The sequence below is a fragment of the Gopherus evgoodei genome, chromosome 5 (genome assembly GCF_007399415.2).
Source record: "Gopherus evgoodei ecotype Sinaloan lineage chromosome 5, rGopEvg1_v1.p, whole genome shotgun sequence".
In the NCBI taxonomy this organism is placed as follows: Eukaryota; Metazoa; Chordata; order Testudines; family Testudinidae; genus Gopherus; species Gopherus evgoodei.
The window spans coordinates 108,665,348-108,690,995 of record NC_044326.1 but is presented as its reverse complement, the minus strand read 5'-3'; the positions used below and the strand labels follow the sequence as shown (position 1 = coordinate 108,690,995).

The 25,648-nt window shown below is 44.2% G+C and overlaps 1 protein-coding gene across 2 annotated transcripts in view; it reads left to right on the top strand.

The window, feature by feature from the left end:
• LOC115652426 (alcohol dehydrogenase 1-like) overlaps positions 1-20,771 on the top strand; it is an 80,462-nt gene extending 59,691 nt beyond the window's left edge. For both annotated transcript variants that reach the window (XM_030564428.1, XM_030564427.1), the window contains 6 exons: positions 7,100-7,187; positions 7,792-8,011; positions 8,956-9,219; positions 11,726-11,861; positions 15,321-15,459; positions 20,064-20,771. In XM_030564428.1, coding sequence (XP_030420288.1) covers positions 7,100-7,187; positions 7,792-8,011; positions 8,956-9,219; positions 11,726-11,861; positions 15,321-15,459; positions 20,064-20,088 — 872 coding nt within the window. In that variant the 3' untranslated portion in view covers positions 20,089-20,771. The remainder of the gene's footprint in view (positions 1-7,099; positions 7,188-7,791; positions 8,012-8,955; positions 9,220-11,725; positions 11,862-15,320; positions 15,460-20,063) is intronic.
• Positions 20,772-25,648: the final 4,877 nt, after the last annotated feature.

Genomic DNA, 25,648 nt, shown 5'->3' with positions numbered 1-25,648 from the left:
GGCTGTACTTTTGGACAAATCATCAGAACAACTTTTTACTTTGGAATTCTGTTGTTGCTTTGGGCACACAGACCTTTTGGTGTGGCCCATGAGACAAAGAAAGAAAGGGAAGTGTCTGTGCTAACTGCAGTTCAGAGGACAGTTGGCAATGAGATCTATCAATCTCCTATTCCATCAGGTTGTAACAAAAAAAACTGGAAGGTTTCTTTCAGCAGTCTTATTACTAAGTCCAGATCACAGTTATCTAAAATTGGTTGCTTTCTGTCTTCTCTATCTTCTAATTCCCTATGATTTATTTCCCTAAATCAGTGTTTCTCAAGTGCAGCCACTGGGGGCTTTTCTTGTGACTACAGCCTCCTGAGCAGTGATTGTGGGGGGCAAAACAGCTGCCCCTCCCTGTTACTTCTGGATGTGCCATCTTGGTGTTGGTTGCTAGGGCTGCCAGCAGGGGTTGGGCCCTCCGCGCCCCCCGCCTCTGAGACACCTGGGGCACAACCCTGGAGGAGCAGGCAGCCTGTGAGTTCCCCACCTTCCCAGGGGTGGTGGGGCTTGGGCTTCAGCCCTGGGATGGTGGAGTGGTAGGCTCCGGCCATGGGGCTTCAGGCTCTGGCCTTGTCCCCTGGTCACAAGGCCCCTTCTCCTGGCTGCGAGGCTTCAGGCTATGGCCCCAGAGCTTCAAGCTCATTCCTGTTGCCCCATCCCTCAGGCTTCAGGCTCTGGCTCACCTCTGCAACCCCTCATCACCCCTGGCTCCTGCTGCCTATCTATCCACCTCCCCCACCTAGGGCTTAATTTGTTCCCAGGATTGCCAGGGCTGAGTGAGTCTGCTGTGAAAAGTGTTAATATCCCTTTTCGGAGCAGAGACTTGTTAGCTAGCTGGGAGGCTGTGAAAAGTGATATTAGCAAATGTACAAAAATCACTTTTCACAACAGCAGACTTACTAGCTAGCAATAAATAAATTACAAGGATTTTATGTGCCTATTTATTTGTTTCTCCTAAAGTTAATTAAGTATTTTAGGAAAAATTGTCAGAGCAGTCGCCAGCAAGAGTTGGTGGCCATACACTGAGACCACAAAACAAATTGTCGTGAGAACCCCTGCCCTAGATAATCTGGCACTAGAAAGCCCCAACAGCTTCCATTTAAAGTTAGGCATTGTGCGGCATGTAATCCTCTGAAATCTTTTGACGTTTGCCTATTGAGACTGGGCTAGGAAAAGTAGCCATGTTCTTCTGAAATCCATCATTCTGGGGAAAAGTTTTTATTCTTTTGTCAGACATTGCAGTAAAATAATGTCTAATCTTAATGTTATTTTCTGGGGTTCCATTGTGTATTTCTCCACCAGTGAGCTAGATTTGTGTTACCTTATTAAAGAAAATTAGCAGATTTTTATTTTTTTAAGAATTCCCATGCCACTCTGGGTCAGCAATTCAGCTACTGGTTCTGACTTGACTTTGCCAGTATTATAGTACTGTGGTAGTTACAGCCGCATTAAGAATATAAGGGTTTATTCTGCAGAGGTCTCACATTTCTTTAGTATGAAAGTATGATTATAACTAAGGTCCAAACCTGTAAATATCATTGCTTCCATAACCAGGATTCCTAGTAAATGTATTGCACAAGTAAATGCCTACCACAGGGTTTTATTAATTGATAAAGGCAAATTTGTGCACCGGTCTGAAGCTGTTGAATTGTAATGACATGACACAGAGACCCTTTAAGTATCTCTGTTCAAGGGAGTGTTTACTGGGTTGGGAAAGAGAAGATGAAGAATTCAGATCCTCATGTAATTAACTACCCTTATTGATGACTAAATCCATGAGCTCCTAACCTACCAGACAGTTAAGAAAGACCTGCAGAACATTTTTAAGTGTTGAAGGCAAATTTGTGGATCAGTCTGAAGCTGTTGAATTTTAATTTGATCAGAAAGACAAACAAATGCCCTCATCAAATATCCCTGAAGCATAACAGAAGGTTCCCTGAGCTGGAAAAAGAAGAAACCAGAAGTTCTAATCCACATGCAATTAACTACCCCTATTACAGTGCTATGGTAGCATAGATAAGGTGATATTAAGAACTTTAATTTTGACAGCGATAGATTCATTACTATCTTCTGTTCTTCAATAAGTTTCAGTAAAATGAAAAATGGAGTAGAATCTTAATTTTATCTTGGATTGTTTGTATTGGTTGTTGAATCTGAAGTTCTGAGAAGTGTATAATATGTTAAAATGGATGAATTGGCATTTCTTTCTGGGAGTGTCTTCACTATCTACAGTGGTCTGCTTTCTTTGTGTGGTGGGTGTTTTTTTTCCTTTGTAAGCATATTACATAACTACAAGAAAATTTAACAGGCCTGTAAAGTTTGTTTTGGCAAAACAGACTGTAATCAATTCCGTGGAATATAAAAACTGTTTACCTATCACTCATCAATTATCAAAGGTAATAGAAATGATTAATATCTTTATACAGAGATAGCTCAACAACAAGAAGTCAGAATTAAGGTTGGCAAAAGTAGAGTGGCTGGAAAAGATGGTAACATTTGATTATATTAAAAGTAGCCCATTTAAAAATGCCTTCATTACATATTTCCAAAATTTTAAGGCATTAGGTTTTTATATGTTAAAAATTCGAGAGAGACACATGTAGATTTTGCCCTGTTCATGTACTCTCGAGTGGGCCTGCAGACATCCCCGCAAAGTAGCAGGTGCTCCTGTTTTTGAATCTTCAGATTAAGCTCTTGTAACGGGTTCCATGATATAGATTAGAAACATGAAAAATATTTAAATTTCATGCCTCCATAGGTGTTAAAAATTAATTCTTCTTTGGCAATTGAATGACAGCTGCTCACAAAGATTAGTTAACATTTGCATTGCACTTTTTAAGATGTAAAAGTACAATGAATGTTAATGATTAGATCAGGAAGTATGGCAGTGAAACTTGCCACACACTGTGCATTTCATGGTCTTGGGTAGGCTAACTTTTCATATGCGAACATATATATCTCATGCATTTTAAAGGCCCCCCCTTCTGACAAAAGTGGCATGATAATAGAATATTTGCTGTCTGTAGTAGCAGCTCATCAATTAGCTCATCTAAAGATAGTGCCTTTCCTCCTGACTTACTGGAAAGGCAGCCAATATTGTGCAGAATGGTTTTTCTTCAATAATGCCACAATAAGATTTAAGATATTCTTTGCTAGTGTTTGCACAAGAACTTTTGACTTAAACATAATATGAGAGTGAATTGTTTCATTGCTAATTGAGATTGTCTGGTGAATATATATATTTAGTGGAGATAAACTGTAAATAAATGAATTGGCTTAAATACCCAAAAGCTGGTGCAGAAAGGATTAGTGATTAAATGATCTAAAGAAGTTTGCCTTACAGGAATTTTGTAAAAGAAGAGGTCGATTACCTTTAGAAATTTTGGAATATACTGCCATGTGTCTGACCAAAGTAATGAGACAAACTAAAGATGGAACAGGAAATGGGTAGGGAATGTTAGAGAATGGCTATCAAAAGGGAGTACTGGTCTAGGGACTGATCTGTGTGGGTATGTTCATCTTGATTCCATCAACTCCCTGTACATTGGGTGGTAGTGATGGGCAAATAGTCCACTAAGCTGATATGTATAATAGTTGGATGTGGAGGGCCCAGTAAAGAGGAAATAGCTGTACTTCCGAATTGGACTATCATAGAATCGTAGAACTGGAAGGGACTTCAGGAGGTTTTGTAGTCCAGTTCCCTGTACTCAAGGCAGGACTAAGTATTAGCTAGACAGTTCCTGACAGGTGTTTGTCTAACCTGCTCTTAAAAATCTCCAATGATGGAAATTCCACAACCTCCCTAGGCAATTTATTCCAGTGCTTAGCCATCATGACATGAAGTTTTTCCTAATGTCCAACCTGAACCGCCCTTGATGCAATTTAAGCCCATTGCTTCTTGTCCTATCCTCAGAGGTTAACAAAAACATTTTTTCTCCCTCCTCCTTGTAATAACCTTTTATGTACTTGAAAACTGTTATCATGTCCCCTCTGTCTTCTCTTCTCCAGACTAAAAAAACCCATTTTTTCCCCAATCTTCCCTCATAGGTCATGTTTTCTAGACCTTTAATCATTTTTGTTGCTCTTCTCTGGACTTTCTCCAATTTTTGTCCGCATCTTTCCTGAAATGTGGTGCCCAAAACAGGACATAATACTCCAGTTGAGGCCTAATCAGTGCAGAGTAGAGCGGAAGAATTACTTCTTGAATCTTGCTTACCACACTCCTGCTAATAATCCCAAAATGGTGTTCACATTTTTTGCAACCGTGTTACACTGTTGACTCATATTTAGCTTGGGATTGACTATGACTCCCAGATCCCTTTATGCAGTACTCCTTCCTAGGCAGTCTTTTCCTATTTTGTATGTGTGCAACTGATTGGTATGTGTATATGTGTATTCAGAGCCGTCCCTTGGGTATGGTGAAGAGGGTGACCGTCCCAGACCCTGTGCTTTGTGGGGCCCAGCACTTTGATAAAATCATGAGGGAGTGGGGAGGTGAGGTGGGTGGGTGAGCGAGGTGAGAAGGTGAGCGGCAGGTGGAGGGAGAGAGGTGAGGGGGCGGGCGGACAGTTAAGAGGAGAGCAGCGAGTGGGCGGGGGGTCGAGAAGGTGAGCAACGTTCACCAGCAGTCCCCCTACCAGCAGCTCCCTCTCAGCACCTCCCACCTCCCACGGATCAGATATTTCATGGCATCAGAAGGCGATGGGGGGGTGGGAAGGGGAGAAGAGTGAGGGTGCAGCACGCTCGGGGGAGGGGGTGGAACTGGGCGGGGAAGAGGTATGGCAGGAAGGGGCATGGCTGCAGTGGAACAGGGGCGAAGAAGCATGGCAGGGTGGGGCCTTGGGGGAAGGGATGGAGTAGGGGCAGAGCCGGGGGGAGCACCACCTGGCAGATTAGGAACTTGGTGCCTATGTCCCTGGTCCCGCACCGCATCTAGGGATGGCCCTGTATGTATGTACTTGTATATCATCCAACCCTGGCTGTCCCAGAGCTTCAGAGAATGTCCAAAGGGCCTGTTGCCCCATCTATTGTTGGCTGCAATAATGGTGGAACAGTTGATATTGATATTATTATTATTTATAAAATACCAACATTGCGCTAGGTTCTGTACATTCTATAGCAGGAGTCAGCAACCTTTCAGAAGTGCTGTGCCGAGTCTTCATTTAGTCACTCTAATTTAAGGTTTCACATGCCAGTAATACATTTTAACATTTTTAGGAGGTCTCTTTCTATAAATCTATAATATATAACTAAACTATTGTTGTATGTAAAATAAATAAGGTTTTAAAAATGTTTAAGAAGCTTCATTTGAGCTTCATTTAAAATTAAATTAAATTGCAGAGCCCCTCGAACCACTGGCCAGGACCCGGGCAAAGTGAGTGCCACTGAAAATCAGCTCATGTGCCGAAGGCCATAAATTGCCTACCCCTGTTCTATAGGTATGAAGACCAGAGTCTTGCCCTGAAGAATTTACAGACTATACACACAGAAATAATGCAAGAAGGAGATGAGGATTGGACAGAAATCAATGTGTTTTGAGCACTGACGTTCTGCACTTCTTGTGAGCATTACTGGTTTTTAAAAAGAAGAGTTTACACCATCTGGCTTGCTAACTCCTCAATGAGGAGAGACTAGATGCTTATGTAGGAAGTGCCTGAAGCAGAGTCTAGAGGGAAGAAATCATATTGAATTAGAGAGAATGGGTTTCAAATGTAGTGGACTGCATGGGAGAAGGCAGAGAGAATCAAAGAGCTGGTAAACTCACTGACATGCAAATTCTCCCCGTGTGATCTTCTGGGGAGTTGCTTACCTGTCTGCATCTCTGTGTTGCAGCAGCATGACTAGATATGGGACAGAGACTCAAGACACAAGTGACATTCAATTAATTCTTCATTTCCTGTTAATGCAGGCCTTTCGTATGGAGTTACAAAAGAACCTATAAGGCCTATTTAATTTAGCACCTCTAAGCTCCCACCAGTAGTTCTCGACCTTTTCCATACCATGACTCATGTTACAACAGAATGTAATGGTTGCATATAGGAATTAAACAGTTTTGGGAGGGAATTAATAAAGATTCATCTGATGACAAAATGTTGGCTTCCTGGATATCCCCTAACGTGTGTGTAGTGCTCCAGTAAAGGGTTTTCATTTTAAACAAAACAACAAATTAATTTTCTTTATTGTTAGCAGCTAGACTTTATATTGCACATTATTGGATATGTGACTCCTTCTCTGGAATTTTGGTATAGTAAAATATGGACTGTCTTTGTGATGGAAAAGCTTTTGCACCACATATGTACACAAGAGAAGAGGCACAAAGAGGATAGATATTTAGAAATGTGGTCGCTCTTCCTAGTGTACTCAGAGGAGGAGGGTTCCGCAGCCAGCCAGCCAGAATCTTTAGCTGGATTCTTTACTTGTTTAGCATCAATATTCAGTGTGTGATGTATGTTAATGTTCTGTTGTAACTTTGCCTTAATAAAACGGCTTTCAACAACAACAAAAAGTTTCATGATCGCCCTACTATCTATTGGTAAAGAAAGGAAGGATGGTTATGACCAACTGAAAACCTTTTTGTTACTTACAGGTTTTTAATTCATTCTCCACGCTAACAGTACTTCATTTCCCCCTTTCCCCCCTCTGCCCCATGAGAAAGGGGAAATGTGGTAGATGAGTCATTAAATTTTTCATAAACAGCATCACAAATTATGAACAGGCAACAAAGCTTTGTCACATACCATGTCTCCAGCACATCCACAGCAGCTGATAGATACCATCTGTTTGAATTTCCTAATGATTTTTTGTGTTAGAATTCCCAGTCAGAACTTGGTACTAATACATTTTGCAGTGAATTTTGAGTCTTGGTGAGGAAAAACATTTAGGTACTTACCAGCTACTCTGTTTGAAATGGTTGTGGTGAGAACTCAAGTCTGCATTGTACTCTTCCTGCAAACGTGTTTGTGTAATAACTGTACCCACTACGATCTTTTACATGTGTGTTCTTCAGTGTTATCTATCTGCTTGACTGAAATTTTTAATGGCTCTGCTCTATTTCTAGGAGACAAAGTCATCCCGCTCTTTGTTCCACAGTGTGGAGAGTGTAGCTCTTGTGTAAGCTCCAAGGGCAATCTGTGCACTACAAATGAGTGAGTTTCATTGATTATTATTATTCAGGCTATGATTTAGTCACAGGTATTTTTAGTAGAAGTCATGGATAGGTCACAGGCAATAAACAAAAAGTCACATCCCTGACCTGTCCATGACTTGAACTAAAAATACCCCTAACTAAATCTTAGGTGCTGGCTAGGGCACTCCCACAGATGTTGCTGCTCCAGGAGGTGTGGGGGGTGCTCCGGAGCCCCACTGATGATGATGATGATGATGAGGGGTAGGAGGTGGAGTGGGAGCTCCAGGCCCATGCTAATGCTCGGGATAGGAGGTAGCCTGGGGTCCCACCACCACCACTGCTGCTCCAGGCGGGGGGTGGCCCAGATCCCTGCCAACGCTGCTGGGGAGTGGCAGCTTGGTGCTGCACCGCTGCTCCGGGGCAGCCTCAGACCGGCTGCCCAAGCAGCAGCTGGTGCGGCTGGCCCCAGGGTCACACGAGCACTGGCCGGTGCCCAGCTGCTCCACGCTTCCATGAAAGACTTGCAGCCTTAATTATCCTAAGTAATTTGATATCAGTCATGCAAAACTGACCCACATTTAAAATAACGAATTTACCCTTATTTTTGGTTGTCTTTTGAATAGCATTGGTGCAGTTCGCAGCTTAATGAAGGATGGCACCACTAGGTTTACCTGCAAAGGAAAACAGATTCATCAATTTATTAGTACAAGCACCTTCACTGAATATACAGTGGTGCACGAGACAGCAGTTGTCAAAATTGATGCAGGTGCTCCTCCAGAAAAAGTGTGTCTGATCGGCTGTGGATTTTCCACTGGTTATGGGGCTGCCGTCAATACTGCCAAGGTGAGGATTAGCACGTGTATTTAAAGGACAAGCTCTGTTGTTGGGATAGTGCTGATTGTTTGTGTGGGTCTAGTAAAGAGGGCATCAGCCTGATGAGTCAGGAGAACTGGCTTTGCTTCTGACATGCTGTTTGACCGTGGCCAAGAAATAGCACCTCTTTGTGCCTCCCTCACTTTCCCCATCTGTGAGACACTTTTTGAGTTCTACAGATGAAAAGCTACATACAAAAGCTAAGTATTATTATAGCATGTAGGGTTTTCTCTGTTAGTATGTTAGTTTTTATTTATTTACCTTATGGCTCATTTTTAGGAGTAAATAAATCTTACATTTGCTGAATTGCAAAAAGGTTTCCTTTAATTTATATTAAATAAATAAAGCCCTTCTATGAAATCACTGGTTCCCTGTAAGCATGGAGTTCTTCAGGGCTTGACAGTTTTTTCTGTGGCAACAGCTTTCATGCTGCAAAATTGGCCCAGTTCGGGTTTCTTTTTTGGCTATACTTAATGAAAAGTAGAAAGAGGCTCCAAGCAATGCCACAGATGTGAAGAGCCCCAATGTTTATATGGAGGGTTACGAATCCAAATCCACATGAGTAGCCGATTTTACAGCTGGCCTCATCTCCAGAATGGGCTGAGCCCAAAGCCCTAACCTGAACACCCCCAAACACAGGAGGGCATGAGAAATCTGGATCTTAAAGCACAATTTGTGGCTTGGGAAATCTCTAATACAAACCTATTCTCAAATGTATGCTGTGGTAGGTTTTATCCAATTGTAATCCAATAATGGGAACCTGTACTTTGAATAGCAAAAATGCTTTCATCCCAAGTGTAGTATCCAATACAAATGGAGCCTAAAATGAAGAGATTTGCTAGATAACTCATGCAGTGGACTCACTATACATCACTTGTGTTCTAAGAGAGTCTGATGTTTTTATGATTATGCAGGTGGAACGTGGTTCTACCTGTGCTGTCTTTGGTTTGGGAGGAGTTGGCCTCTCTGTTGTCATGGGCTGTAAAGCTGCTGGTGCTTCCCGGATCATTGGGATCGACATCAACAAAGACAAATTTGCCAAGGCTAAAGAGTTAGGAGCCACTGAGTGCATCAACCCTCAGGACTTCACAAAGCCCATTGAAGATGTGCTGAAGGAGCTGACTGGTGGTAATGGTGTGGACTATTCCTTTGAAGTCATTGGACGCACTGATACCATGGTATGTGTTCGAAAGATGTACGATGATGATGTTCATCAGCTTTTGTCCAGAGGCTAATGCAAAATTAATCAGCTAAGAGTTGCTTATCTTGTGTCTTGATGCACTAAGGACCCAATCTGAGGTGCTGAGTGCCTCCTGCAAGGCGTTAAGTGGAAATTCAAAATCATGGAATCCACATGCTGCGCCCTCACACTGATATTCTGGGATGGCAGGAGGAAGGTGGGGAGGGGGAACTTTGTAGAAACTTTGAAAAAGAAAATATACCATCCCCTATGCTGGCCATGTTCAGTAAGGAGGCAGAAAATTCTGAGGGCCTTATTACACCAGTTTTATGGCATGTAACTCCATTGATCTCTACTGAAATTAATAGAGTTACACTAGTATAAAACTGGTATAACTGAGTGGAGGATTGCATTTACAGAGAGTCCTTTGCTTTCCTCTGTTTGGTATGAGTGCAGTAGTTTTCCCCCTTACCCAAGGCAGCAGCACTGGGGTTCACCCCCAATCCAGCAAATCTTTCCAATCTGCAGAAACATGAAAACATCTGCACAAAAACCCTGTACCACCACAGTGGCACCTGGAAGCCAGGAGCCATGCTGCCAGAGAATGTCCTTGTTATCCAGAAACCTCCTTACAGAAGGGGTTCAGGAGCACAGAGCAGGGCCAGCTTTAGGAAGTGCCGGGCCCAATTCGAACATTTTCGGTGAGGCCCTGGCAGGCATGACTTAAAAAAAAAAAAGTGGAAAAAAAAGCCTTTCATTTCTTTCATGTATTATTTACTTTCCATAACTATATAAATACAATTATATATTATGTACATTGCATCATATATTCTGTTGATTGGTTGTTAATGACTGCCGTTTCACATGTGTGGGTCCCAGCTGCTCCCTGCCCCCCTCATTGAAGCAGGTGTGCAGAGTTACTGCCCTAGGAACTGCAGGGCACAAGTGGACATCGGGCAGGCTGGAGGCAGGGCAGGGGCTGACTGGAGGTAGGGTCTGGCTGCAGGCAGGGCAAGGGGTGTGGGACTGGTTGGAGATAGGGGGTGTGTGGGGCAGGCTGGCTTCAGGCAGGGCCGCGGGGGGATGCAGCAGGGGTTGGCAGGGCTGGAGACAAAGGAGTGTGAGACTTGCTGGCTTCAGGCAGGGGGGTGCAGCAGGGGTTGGCTGGAGACAAGGCAGGGTGTGCAGGGCTGGTGCGGGCAGCAGTGTGTGGGGGGCTGGCTGGCTTTGGGCAGGTCCACAGGGGTGTGTGGCAGGGTTTGACTGGAGACACGGCAGGGGGGTTGACAGGGACTGGCTATGGGCACGGGGTGCAGAGCTGGCTGCAGGCAGGGGGAGCGGGGCTGGTGTGGGCAGGGCAGGGGGTGCAGCAGAGGCAGCTGGAGCCCCAGTCCTTTAAATAGCCCCCAAGCTCCCTGCTATCCCAGGGCTTTGGGGGGTATTTAAAGGGCCCTGGGCTCCCCAGCTTCTACCCTGCCCCGGACCTTCTAAATAGCCGCAGGAGCCCTGGGGAATGCATGGGGGTGGTGGGGCTCTGGCAACTATTTAAAGCACCGGGGTGGCAGAGGCAGCTGGAGCCCTGGCCCTTTAAATAGCCCCTGGTGTCCCTCACTACCCCAGGGCTCTGGAGGCTATTTAAAGGCCCGGAGCTCCAGCCAGGAGAGCGGGGCGAAGGGGCTTGCCGCGCTCCAGCTAGGAGACAAGGGCCTCAGGGCTTGCCGCGCTCTGGCCGGGGCTCCAGCCGGGAGAGCGGGGCCTCAGGGCTTGCCGCGCTCCGGCCAGAGCTCCAGCCGGGAGAGCAGGGCCTCGGGGCTTGCTGCGCTCCGGCCGGGGCTCCAGCCGGGGCCGCGGGGCTTGCCGCGCTCCCGCCTGCGCTTTGCTCAAGGGAGCAGGACCACAGAAGACCCCTGAGCAGATCACAGCCAGGGACCCGGGGTAAGTTTTAAAAAGATAAAAAATGTCTAAGGTGCGGGGCCCTCTTAGGCGCGGGGCCCGATTCCTGGGAATTGGGCAAATCGGCCTAAAGCAGACCCTGGCACAGAGCATTAAAGTAGGTAGAATAATGCTGAAAGGATCAGCGTCAGCATTAACTTACCCTTTACAGCCCCCAAAACTTTGGAGAGGGGACAGTGCCTCAAAGAGCAGGTAGATAGACTCCTGCCTACCCGTGGATCCCAGTCCACCCAGATCCTTCATGGAGAAGCCTTTGCAGGTTGGGTGGTAATGGTGAGGAATGCTGCTAAGGAGGCAGCACTACCCTCTTTGGCTCCTCTCACCTATCAATATTTGGTTCAATATCAGGCTTTTTGTCCCTCCTCACCTCACAATGGCAGATGGGCCGATACGGGCCACAATATTTATTTTATTTCTTGTTGATATCAAAAGGACTTTATATTTTCAGTCACACAACCAATAAGCAGCCTGGAGTGGAAGATGATTTCATAATGTTGCTAATAGATAACTGCCTTTGTCTGATTATAGAATGTTTCTTTGTTTTAAATCAGACAGCTGCCCTGGCATCCTGCCACATGAATTACGGAATGAGTGTGATTGTAGGAGTGCCTCCGTCAGCATCAAAGATCACCTACCCTGCTATGCTGCTCTTCACTGGACGCACCTGGAAGGGGTCTATTTTTGGAGGTATGCACATGAGAAGAAGTGACTAAACACTGTTGTGTGCTTATGAAAATCACAGATTCTTGGACCAATTATTTTCAAATTTGGGTGCCATAAGTAGGTGTCTAAATCTGTATTTAGACTCCCGACTAAAGGGTCTGGCTTTTCAGAGACGTTGAGCTCTGTTCTGCTGATCAGAGAGTATCTTGGGCCCAAGAGGGGATAAAGATGTTAATGAAACCATTGTTCATTTTTACAGCATTAAGCAGTTATGTAGATATGATTTGAGGTTTCATGTAAAGTTATCACCGACTTATTCCCACTGTAACAACCACAGTTAGAAATCTTTTACACTTTTATTAAAGACACACAGAAGAGAGAGGAAAAACTATTACAGCTTTTGAAAGATAAAGTATTAAGTAAAGCTTTCATTTGAACGATGTCCCTTATTCCCTCTCTCTGTAGCTGGCTTTTATAGGTAGAAACCCTGCTTAATAGTCTTTCTGATAGCATTAAAGGTGGTATTAACTGTCCTTTTTTGGAGGGGCAGAGGGGCACGAGGAGGGGAATGTTATATGGTCTGGAGATGCTGTTGAAGTCCAATCCTTTTTTTCTTAAGACAAAACAAGACATGCACACTAAATGGAGGAAGAAAAGGCTAGCAAAGCTGCTTTTTTTATAAAATGTAGCTTTGGTGGCTGGTGCTGTCTTTCACGTGCTGTCTTGCTGCCGGAGAAAAAGTCTGCAACACACGTCGTTTATGAGCCATTTTAAGACCTGGCAAAGTTTTACCAGCGTCCAGCTATTAAAAGGTGTTGCTTTTACTTGCCTCTGGTCACAGGATCACAGCTGCGCTAAGGTGGAGTTAAGGTAATAGATACGCCAGACTTACTGGACAACAGGAAGCAAAATCAGAGCGCTAGGAAAGAGGAGAAATAAGGTGAGGAACGAAAACAAAAGATAAGGGAGGAGGTCAGTGCAAGAACCCCTGGCTCACATTCCAGGTGTTCTTCAGGATTTAGCTGAAGCCTGTGAAGGTGGCAATGTCATCTGGTTCCTTCTCTCTGGCCTGGTCTGGCCTGGCCATATCAGCATGCCTTTTCAGATCAGGATATGAAGGCCCAACAGTGTCACGGTGGATCCCAGGGCCCCAGGAGAAGGGGGGAGTACCAGTCATCATGGTAAAGCTTGCTTCGTCCAGCTCACCCATCCCCAGATAACAATGAACTCATCCAAACCGCTCATTTAGTTGTGATCCATTGGAACACACTTTCTTAGTCTTTTCTTTTTGGCATGTGTTTTCCACCAGATTCATAGTCTGTTCTCTCACAAACCCTGAAGTAACAGTTTTATTGTCTGTTTACAGTTAAACATCAGAGGGAGGCACCTGACTCTAATTCTCATTTTATAACTTGGTTTTTTATTTCAAAACACCTCTGACCATGAGATTTTTTTGGTACATCTGAAAATCATACCAATAGAAATAAGATTCAGATTGCCTAAATACTGAGTTGAGCCCAGATCCCCAGTGGAAATTAGGCACCTAAATACCTTGATGATCTGGGTGTTGGGTCCCTAATTTAGGCCCCCGTGATTGAAATAACTCTTATAGAAAGTAATTTAGAAAATTAAACATTAGTTCTAAGTTATCAGAAAAAAATAAACTATTCGGAGTGACCCAGGTTAAAATGAATTGAAGTGCAGAGTAAATTGTTAGAACTTTTATCACCAATTTCAAATGACAACACTGGCTTCCCCCCCCCCATCTTCCATTTCTTCCGGCGTATTTAAAAGATATGTGAAAAAAGAATTTGTAACTAAATGGCTGTCATAAACAGATAAAAAAGTTAATAGCACAGAAGTACTTTATATCTCTTTGACTGTAAAGGGTTAACAAGTTCAGTAAGCCTGGCTGTCACTTGACCAGAGGACCAATCAGAGAACAGGATACTTTCAGATCTTGAGGGAGGGAAGTTTTTTGTGCTGTGCTGTTAGTTTTGGTTGTTGTTCACTCTGGGGGCTCAGAGGGACCAGACGTGCAACCAGGTTTCTCTCCAATCTCCCTAATACAGGTTCTTATAGATTCAAAATAGTGAGTACGAGGTAGATAAAGTGAGTTAGGCTTATGTTTGTTTTCTTTATTTGCAAATGTGTATTTGGCTGGAAGGAGTTCAAATTGGTATTTTGCTGAAAAGATTTTAATTTGTACTTGTAAACTTAGGCTGGGAGAGTATTCCCAGTATCTATAGCTAAAAAACCCTGTACCTATTCCATCTTAAATTTACAAGATCATTTTTACTGTTTTTCTCTCTTTAATTAAAAGTTTCTTGTTTAAGAACCTGATTGTTTTTTATTCTGGTGAGACCCCAGGGGACTGGGTCTGGATTCACCAGGGAATTGGTGGGGAGAAAGGAGGGAAGAGGAAGAGAGAGGCTGATTTCTCTCTGGGCCAGGATTACTTTCTCTCAGGAAGAGTCTGGGAGGGGGAAAGAGAAGGAGGGAGGAAGGTGAATTGTCCTCTCTGTTTTGTGATTCAAAAAGTTTGAATCACACAGTGATCTTCCAGGGTAACCCAGGGAGGGGAAGCCTGGGAGAGGCAACGGTGAGGGAAAGTGTTTACTTTCCTTGTGTTAAGATCCAGAGGGTCTGGGTCTTGGGGGTCCCCGGGCAAGGTTTTGGGGGGACCAGAGTGTACCAGGCACTGGAATTCCTGGTTGGTGGCAGCGCTACAGGTTCTAAGCTGGTAATTGAGCTTAGAGGAATTCATGCTGGTACCCCATCTTTTGGATGCTAAGGTTCAGAGTGGGGAATTATACCATGACAATGGCACACTGTGAATTCTAAGTACACTTTGAGGTTCTGAAATACGTTAGGGTCCATAGGTCATTTGGTGCCTCTTGAAGGGGGCCCTGTAGCTCTGATACATCCCACTTCAGTGATGCCTGTAGGAAATTATAAAATCCAGTTTTCTGTTTAAGAAATCACTTCCACAGTGAGCTTTGTCTGTATGCTTGCAAATGTTAGGGGTACATGGTTAGTTTGCGTAGCTAACGTAAGTCAAATGGAGTGATATTGAGTGGGAAAGGATTGTACGACAGGAAAGAAACTGGCTGGATTCTATAATGTATAATTTGCAGACATTCAAAATTTTGAATTTGTTTAAAAACTGTAGAATTCTTATAAAGAAAGTGTTTAAATTGTTTTTAGGGTGCCAGCTTGATCCACTGAAACATACTTTCAACTTAATATCTTAATAGAATTCCTTTTTAACAATGTTTTTTGTTTGCACATGGTGTTCCGTGGGTAAATAAATATACATTGACAAGTCCCAACAAAGTCTCGATTGATGCATTGCTCTGCCAAAGAGCTTACCTCTTAATTTAAGTCTTCAGGGCTATAATATTCAGCAACATTTGAATATTTTTTTCACGTTTAGTTCAGTGGCAGTATGTTGCTGATAATGTACAATCTTCTGTCTTTCAGGCTGGAAGAGCAAAGATTCTGTCCCTAAACTAGTTGCAGACTACATGGGGAAAAAATTCAACCTGGATGCTTTAATAACCCACACTTTGCCTTTCGATAAAATCAACGAAGGATTTGAACTACTGCGGGAAGGGAAGAGGTGAGAGTTGTTTATTTATTCATCTTGTAAATACCATTTCCGTGTAAAATTCACTGTCACACAATGCAATAAAAAGCCGAGCACTGACAAGAGTGGGCTCTAAGAATTTATCCCTGCTCCATTACATTCCTCCACCCCCAAAAATCAAGGTTAGCACCACTGTACTGTGTCCAAAAGACAAATGCTAATCCCAGGTTCTTGATCCTGAAGTTGCACCTCGAGTTATCTTCCATACTCTGTACATTTCCATTCATGGCCAAAAATGCTCATCAGAGGTCATTTTAACTTTTTAAATCGTGCTGTATTATTGGAGGGCCTCAATTTTTTGGTAAGTGACTTATGATGTTTCAGCAAGTATTTTGTGTTCTCCAAAAGAAGAGGTCATGATCCATCATTGTTCCTTAACAATACAAAGTAACAAACAAAACTCTTTCCCTGGAAGAGAATTTAAATCACTGTATTCATTTAAAATTCTGTCCTTGTAAGCATATATGAGGCTCCTGCTGGCTTCAAGGGCTCTTGGAAAAGAAGAACAGCAGCAACAAAACCTCATATGTTTTTTTTATTTCCAAAGTGAGACTTTATGGGTTCTAATATAGTTAATGTAAACTCAGGCTGTATTTTCATGGGAGATATAATCAGAATCACTGGCTTTGGTGAGCTGCACCTGATGGAAATAACCATTTGTAGGGGGGAGAGGAACAAACTTGTAACATTCACATCTGACTATGACTGGAGCCTCCCCTTTTTCAAGCATTAAGGTATGTCTGCAAATCATACACATTTTGAGAATTAGGTCCAAATTCTGCTCTTATGTGATGCGAGTCCCTTTTAGCTCCACTGAACTGCGTGGAGTTACTCTGGACTTACATCTGTGTAACAGAGGAAAAGAATTTGTCCTTTCACACTTTAGCTTTATTCAAAGAAGCTTCTAGTTCAGAGGTGGGCAAACTACAAGTTGGATCCAGCTCGTCAGGGCTTTGAATCCAGCCCACAGGATTGCAAGCCCCATGGCTCAGTGGTGCTAAGGCAGGCTCCCATTTTTGTGCTCGTTTTCAAATTCTACATCCTAGTGTGGTGGGAGAAATAAGAGTGTCGTGTTAATAATAAAGTTAGGCTCATTGAATTTTGACAGGCATTTTCAGAAAGCGGTACGATTCAGCTGAGCAGTTATTAAATTATTTTCAAATTGTTAGTTATTAACAAGATGCTGAATTATTACAGTGAGCAACTTATCTTTACAAAACATAAATGGGAGCCAGAAACAGGGTAATAGTCCTAACACTGGCTATGTTGTTCCTTCCCCAAAGGTGTTAGGGCTATTTTCGCCAAAGTTCAATTAGAATGATAATCTTATCTTCACCTACTAATTGGAATTCTTTCCGTATCTCGCTGCACCCATCTGGGTATTCTTTTCCCACCATTTAGAAATGTCCCTTGCTCTTATAGTAGTGTGTCCCACATTTTTGAAAGCTGAGCCCCGCTTCAGGAAAATGAAACCAGTTGTGCCTGCACTCTCTCATGCCTGCCAACAATCCTGTCGTCATTGTTAAATGCCTATATATCTTAGTACATCTACACTACGGGATTATTCCGATTTTACATAAACCGGTTTTGTAAAACAGATTGTATAAAGTCGAGTGCACTCGGCCATACTAAGCATATTAATTCGGTGGCATGCGTCCCTGGTTCGAGGCTAGCGTCGACTTCCGGAGCGTTGCACTGTGGGTAGCTATTCCGTAGCTATCCCATAGTTCCCGCAGTCTCCCCCGCCCCCTGGAATTCTGGGTTGAGATCCCAGTGCCTGATGGGGAAAAATCATTGTCGCGGGTGGTTCTGGGTAAATGTCGTCACTCATTCCTTCCTCTGGGAAAGCAACGGCAGACAATCATTTTGCGCCCTTTTTCCCTGGATATCCCTGGCAGACGCCATAGCACAGCAACCATGGAGACCGTTCAGCTTTTTTTTTTTTTTACTGTCACTGTATGTCTACCTGATGCCGCTGACAGAGGCGATACTGCAGTGCTACACAGCAGCATTCACTTGCTTTTGCATGATAGCAGAGATGGTTATCAGTCGTTCTGTACCATCTGCTGCCATTGTAAATTGGCAATGAGATGACGGTTATCTGTCGTTCTGTACGTCTGCTGCTATCATGGGTGCCCCTGGCTGACGTTAGCCAGGGGCGCAAAGGCAAAAATGGGAATGACTCCCCGAGCCAATCCCTCCTTTACGGTATCTAAAAATAGTCATTCTTGCCTAGAATATGGGGCAAGTGTACTAGAGAACCAGTGTATCAGAGAGCACAGCTGCTCCATGTCAGATCCTGCAGAAATGACGAGCTGCATGCCATTCACGGGGGTTGCCCCTGCAACACCCCCACCCATTGCTTCCCTTCTCCCCAACCTTCCTGGGCTACCGTGGCAGTGTCCCCCCCATTTGTGTCATGAAGTTATAAAGAATGCAGGAATAAGAAACAGTGACTTGTTAGTGAGATAAAATGAGAGGGAGGCAGCCTCCCTCTGCTATGACAGTCCAGGCAGGACATGAAGCAGTGTGGGGGAGAGGAGCCCAGCATCCCGCTGCTATGATAGTCCAGGCAGTATAGAATCTTTTCTTCACACAGGAAAGGGAGGGGGCTGATGGAGCTCAGCCCCCAGTTGCTATGATGAGGACGGTTACCAGCCGTTCTGTACCATCTACTGGGAATGACCGGGAGTCATTCCTATTTTTACCCAAGCACCCCCGGCCAGCCTCACCTGAGGCCAGCCAGGAGCACTCATGGGCTGATGGCAAGGACGGCTAGCTGTCCTACTGCACCATCTGCCACGGGGGAGGGAGAGGAGTGGACACTGCTCTTTACTGCCGCTACATCGCGTCTACCAGCAGCATTCAGTAGACATAGGGTGACATTGAAAGAAGTCAAGAAACGATTTCTTTCCCTTTTCTTTCACATGTGGGGGGAGGGAGTAAATTGTCGAGCCATACCCTGAACCATGCCGGACAATGTGTTTGAACCTACAGGCATTGGGAGCTCAGCCTGTGGACTGTGGGATAGCTGGAGTCCTCAGTACCCCCTCCCTCCCTCCATGAGCATCCATTTGATTCTTTGGCTTTCCATTACGCTTGTCATGCAGCACTGTGTAGCCTGGAGATTTTTTTCAAATGTTTTGGCATTTCGTCTTCTGTAACGGAGCTCTGATAGAACAGATTTGTCTCCCCATACAGCGATCAGATCCAGTATCTACCGTATGGTCCATGCTGGAGCTCTTTTTAGATTTGGGACTGCATGGCCACCCGTGCTGATCAGAGCTCCATGCTGGGCAAACAGGAAATGAAATTCAAAAGTTTGTGGGGCTTTTCCTGTTTACCTGGCCAGTGCATCCGAGTTGGGATTGCTGTCCAGAGCGGTCACAGTGGTGCACTGTGGGATACCGCCCGGAGGCCAATACTGTCGATTTGCAGCCACACTAACCCTAATCCGATATGGTAATACCGATTTTAGCGCTACTCCTCTCGTTGGGGAGAAGTACAGAATCCGATTTAAAGAGCCCTTTATATCGATATAAAGGGCCTTGTAGTGTGGACGGGTACAGCATTAAATCGGTTTAACACTACTAAAATTGGATTAAACGCGTTAGTGTAGACCAGGCCTTAATCTGTACGTCTTCCATGCCTCCTCCTCACACTTTAGGAGATACTGCTGCAGCCCTTCATAATATGATTCTTCTGCTCCTTTGTTACATCTTTTGGGGATCGGTGAAATAGTTACCATCTGTTGAAATGAACAGAGCAGCTCAAACCTCAGAGCTACTGTTCTTGGCTCTCTGCAAACTTAGGCAGGCATCTCTGCATTGGTTATGCTCATGTTTTGAAGGTGTACTTCACAACCATAACAGCTAGAGACTCACTTTTTCCAAATGAAAGCTGAGACGAAAAAGAAGGCTCTCCCAGGGGGATGTGCCCCACAGTTTGGGAGAGCCTGCTTTACAGAAAGCATGTAGTGTAGAACCAGCAGAAGCTGGATTTCAATTTGATAAGTGATGGAGAAATTAAAACTTACCCTCTCTGGAAGGGAGAGAATCTTTCAGTAGTCTAGTTAAATATTTACATGGTAGGATAATACACATTCCTGACATGAAAACAAGAGGATTGCATCTCAGGATTTCATTAGGGAGGTCTACAATAATGACAAAACAATTCCTCTTAAAGGAAGCCACACATTCAAAATACGATATGCATAAGGGCTGCAGCACTAGGAAATTCACTCTTGGGAACTGTCATGAACTGGAAAGGGAATGACTAAATGAGCCCATGGGGCTTTTCCATCTCTAAATTCTGGGATTAATGGCTAAAGCAGAGATGGGCTCATGAGTGAACTATATGGCAGAACAAGATCTGCCATATAGTTACATGAGAAAGGAGTGTGTCCTTATGCATTTCTATTCAGCTAAATTTGCAATCACTTCTTTTATAGTTCAGCCAATAGCGTATTGGTAGGGGTATAATGGAGAATTAGGTTATCCTGAATCTTGTGAAATGTTAGCAGTTATACACTGATGTTTGGAACATCAGTCATTAACCTGACTTTTTTTCTATTTCAGTATCCGCACTGTCCTGCTGTTTTAGGATCGGCCTGGGGGTTGTCAACAGCATGACACATCTCATCCAAAATCTCCTCCCTGCAAAATCTATATGGTGAAATCATAAAACAAAGTGCGGAAGGCTTGGATGATTCTTTGCTACTAATAGCTGAGTAAAATGGACCAAACAAAAGCTGGAGTCATCTGGGCAGATTTTGATTAATAAGGAAGAATCGTTCTAAGTGCAGAATTTGGAATATAAACTGTTGTTTGGAAGTCTTTTAAACAGAGGCATATAAGAAGGAAATGAATCTGCTTCCTACCAGGGTATCCTACAAAGGATCCTCCATTGGTGATTTCTTTAAATCCTTTACCCTGCTGTCCCTTTCTGTGCTGAATCCTTGCTGTTTTAATTAGTACAATTATAAGCATATGAAATCTACAGTACTTGACATCTCAAACACCAGTATGTTGTGAAATGCCTTGATTCTTCTTTTTTTAATTGTTGCACTACCTGATTTTATATGAGGTGAGAGAGAAATGTTTCTTTAGGTCTTTGTCTAGCATCCTGTGAGGTGTTAATTTTTCCTCAGTTATGGTCCTTTATCCATCTTGAAATAATTTGGTTTTGTGAATATCCAAGAGAAGAAAGTTATTGGTGGTTTAAAAAAAAAAGAATCCAGGAAAAGGTAACTCCAGTGCAGCAGTTCTCAAACTGTGCGTCGGGACTCCAAAGTGGGTCACAACTCTGTTTTCATGGGGTCGCCAGGGCTGGTGTTAAATTTGCTGGGGCCAAAGCTTGAGCCCCACTGCCTGGGTCCGAAGCTGAAGCCCAATCCCCGCCACCTGGAGTCGAAGCCCTTGGGCTTCCCTCCCTGAGGTGGCATTGGCCCTCTGTTTAATTAGCAGGATATTAGAGAACTCTTTTCTTTATTAGTTCTGATTCAAGTATATAATCTTTTAAACATCAGTCATTATATCTTGTCATTTGCCTTTTTAAATTCTCTTGAACCTGCAAGATGCTCATTGCCCTCAGCTGGAGTCCTAAAATATTTCCAAGTTTATTCAAATGCAAGTGTTTTAATTTCTCTGTTTTTCTTCCTTTGAACCCTCTCCATCTGTCTGAGGTCACTCAGGTAGCGAGGTTTGTAATGACTGAGAATGCCAACAACCAAACACCAAATGCTTGAATTGTTACCTCCAATAGATGACATGTGACCAAGTCACAAATCTAGATACACGAGGGTGCTATGCCATCGGACATATTGCTCATTTTGCAGTTTCAACTTTCATAACTCTGAAATCAAACTATGTTTAAAAAAAAAAATCAGGACCATTTATATGCATCTTGTACTCCTGCTTGTTTAAATTAGTTGTTGGGCTGATCTGAGAGGAATGTAGTTTTGGACGTTGTTCCAGTTTGTTTTTATCCAGAAAACTTGTACATGGGCCCAAAGCTTTGGAAATTAATTAAAGCAATTAAATGAAAATTGTCATCAGTTAGCATTATTACAATGTTTCTGTCAAACCCTGCATAGTTATTTGCACTGTTTAAATACAGCAATGTCTGAGAACTTTTACTCCTTTTTATAAAAAGGGAAAACAGACAGTGGAATATGGCTGCAGTCTGAGAGATTGTGCAGCTTGGAAAGGATGGGATTATCTGGTACTACTTGCAAGAATGAGAGGAGAACTCAATTTCGGTCAATATCTGTAAGAATTTTTGTTTCTTATTTAAGCAAGTAGACGTTCAAAATGATCACATTAAGAATGGATGTTATGATATTTGTGTTGTAAAAGCATGTGAACCGAGGTTGCTCTGGATGTTAACGTAGCCTTAACTGATGCAGTCCTTGATCTGTATTGATTCTATCAATATGAAATGTCCCTGAGAAACCACAACTCTCAGTTAATGATTTTTTGTGGGTGAGTTAATATATACTCATTTCACATTTTTAAACAGTAACGGTTTATAAAAACCAGCTTATTCGGAGGTTGAAGAATTAGACTTTACTTGTTTACTGCCATATCGCTGTTCAGGCTTACTGTGCACTTTGCTCAGAAAATGTACCCAATTATTCTATGGGTCGTGAAACTTCTTGTTTTCTGAACTTTTTAGGGTACATTTGATCACCTTTTTAAACTTTTCTCCACAACATTCGGGCTAGAAATGTACTTTTAAAAAAAATGAAAGCTGTGATTTTCACATAAACACACATCTCCAGGAATTAGAGCTTCAAGAGAAACACCAAATATGATGAGACTCAAAATTGTGAAAGCTGGCAATAATGGATACATCATGTTTATTATGTCTAAAATAAGAGTGAGCTCTCCCGAGTAGAGATTGTGACTTTCTTATAGGCTCAACCACGTACCACATTTTTAGTGTTGTAAAAGTCATACAATAAGAAAAGCCTGAATCGTAACGTTGGGCCAGGTGCATGCATCCCAGCAAGAAGAAACCAGATTCAGGTAACATGGAGAAACATAACTGAGCAGCCATTTCAGACAAGAACCAGAATTGTTTAGACTGGTCTGTAAACAATTGTGGCATTCCAGCCATTTATCACACATTGTCAGTGTTCCAAAAGATTATTTACAAGGGTTGCACAACAGCTTTCACAGCACTATTCAGCTCTTACTATTTTTTCTTGTGAGCTCACAATATTTAGTGTTTTTCTAAAATCCCCAGCACCTAGACTCAAGTGCTTACACAAGAATCTGAGCTTCAATATTTTATTTTGTTTTTTAAAAAGGTTCCTAGACTTAAAGTGTATGTTTTACATAGCAGATGGGAGCATGCTTCCCAGCACAGAAACTAGCCAGCTTGAGCTAGTGTGCTAAAAATAGCAGTTTAGCCATGGTGGTATGGGCACCAGCGTAGCAGATGCCTGAGTGCAATCACACCCGATCTCCTGGGTACGTACTCAGGATAGGGTTGCCAGGTGTCCAGTTTTTGACCAGAACGCCCCCTCAAAAAGGGACCCTGTCGGCTCCAGTCAGCACCATTAAAGGTCCAGGTGGTGGTGCAGCGGGGCTAAGGCTGGCTTCCCCCGATTCCTGGAAGCGGTTGGTATGATCCTGCCCCCACGCCGGGAAGGGCTGCAGGGGCAGTGCCTGTGGGTGGGGCAGCATGCAGAGCCTCCTGGCCGCACCTATGCCTAGGAGCTGGAGAGACATGTCACTGCTTCCTGGGAGCCGACTGAGGTAAGCGCTGCCCAGAGCCCGCACCCAGAACCCCGTCCTGCACTCCAAACCCCTGTCCCAGCCTGAACCCCCTCCTGCACTCTGAACCCCTCAGCCCCAGCCGTGAGCTCCCTCCCACATCCCAAACCCTTCATCCACGGCCCCACCCCAGAGTCCTCACCCGCAGCTGGAGCCCTCACACCCCAACCGCCTGCCCAAGCCCTGAGCCCCTTCACAAACCCCTGAGCCAGCACCCTCAGCTGGAGCCCTCACTCCCCCACACACCCCAAACCCTTGCCCCAGCCCAGTGAAAATGAGCGAGGGTGGGGGCGAGCAATTGATAGGAGGAGGAAGGGAGGATGGAGTGAGTGGGGGCAGGGGAAGGGTGTTTGGTTTATTGCAGTCAGAAAGTTGGCAACCCTAACTCAGATGGCTCTCTCAACTGCCACCCAGGCTGCTGCAGTCACACTGTTGTTGTCATGCTGCAGAGCTAGTGTGTCTGGTGTCTACCACTGCTGGGAAGCACATTCGCAGCTGCAGTGTAGACATGCTCTATGATTGCAGAAAAAAGCTTGAAAATGTGACCTCAGTGCTTCCTAAAGGCTCTAAAAACAGAATGTAAATTAAAAAGAAAACCCAAAACATTGTATTAAACCTCATAAATGTTTTGAGGCCTGACTCATGCTTTTTGAACACTTGGGATTATAAAAACTGGAACAATCGCAACAAAAGGTCATCCCAGGCATTTTTAACAGTGCAGTCTGCTCCTTTCCCGCTACCGCCAGCCTGCTACTTATACAAAGGACAGCCACCTTCCAAAGTGCTCTCTGGCCTCAATGCCATTTACTGGTCTCTTCTGAGTTTCACTACTTTTCTCTCAGCAAGTCTCAAACTGTGGGTAGGGACCCCAAGTGGGTCGTGACCCAGTTTTAATTGGGGTTGCCAGGGCTGGTTTTAGACTTGTTGGGGCCCGGGGCCAAAGCCCAAGCCCCACTACCCAGGTCTGAAGTTGAAGTGTGACAGCTTCAGCCCTGGGTGGCAGGGCTCAGGTTACAGGCCACCCATCCCAAGTTGAAGCCCTTGGACTTTGGCCTCCCCCCTGGGGCTGTGTGGCTTGGGCGGGCGCAGGTTCTGTCCCCCTGCCTGGGGTCATGTATAGTAATTTTTGTTGTCAGAAGGGGGTCACGGTGCAATGAAGTCTGAGAACCGCTGTGGCCTATCCACTAGTCATCAGGACTGGCTAGAGATGCTGAACTGAGTCTCTAACTGGTCCGTTCCCTGCACCTCATTTTGTGGGCAGCGGGTTCCTTACGCTATTGTAAATCTAGCAAACCAGGTACATTGGAGATAATTGTGAAGTCTGGTACATGTAAAGGGCTTAAAGAGAAATAGGGCAACAAGAGGCATTATTTCCCCAATGTTTCATGTTCTTTGTTCTACAAATGGCTTTCATTGTTGTATCAGACTTTGATTAGGTTATCATACGAACGGTGGTAATAATAATGCATTGCACTTAGGCGGGAAGAGGAGAGTGGGTGTTGTGCAGGTTGCCGTCAGGGTGATATCTTCATATTGCTCTGAGAGAGCTTGTAGTAACCAGCTTCTCTTCCTCCTACTTGTAGTGAGGACAACACTCTGTCAGCAACACTTAGCCCAAGTTAGAACGCTCAAGCAACTAGCTCAAGTTGGAGCAGCCATGCTGCAAAACAACACTGGAGCTACCACAGCGATTGGATTAGTGGTTGATGAGTTGTGGTAATTCTAATCTAAACCATAACCTGTAGCTGCATCCCCACTGTATTATAAGACAGAGAGTCAGCAGCACGAACTTCAACCTATGGGCCAGCTAGCTTGAGTTTAAAGCACCACTTAACTAGAGCTAGAGATTTTTGTTTGTGGATAGGAGTCAGGTTAAGGGCAACACTCAAGATATAATTTGAGTTAATACTGCAGTGAAGATGATCTCGGAGGATGCTGTTTCCTGGGAAGGTAACAGAATAAGAACAGACCTGCTGCTAAGGACAGATGCTAGAGCAGAGAGTTTGCAAGGAAGAGGGATGGAATAAAGTCTCATCCTTACCTATCAGGTAGCACAAAGGCCCCTTTGTCTTGTGTTTGAGGGGGTAGAAGGAAACTGTAGGGCAGTGTAGTGGGGCAGACTGCTCCACTCCCTGTGAGAATGGGCTGTGGCAGGCCAGGGCACTTGCATAGATGGGGAGCCAATCAGGGCCCAGTTTGGAGACAGCCAATCAGGGCCAGGCTCAGATGTATATAAAGGCTGCCTGGAGCAGTCAGTCTGTCCCAGGCCTTTGATGGGGAAGGTCAGTCTCCAAGGGAAGAGACTAGCACCATGGACAGCGCAGTGCTGGCCAGGCTCGGGGAGGCTGAGGAGCTTAAGCCCGTAACCTGCCAGGCTGCCA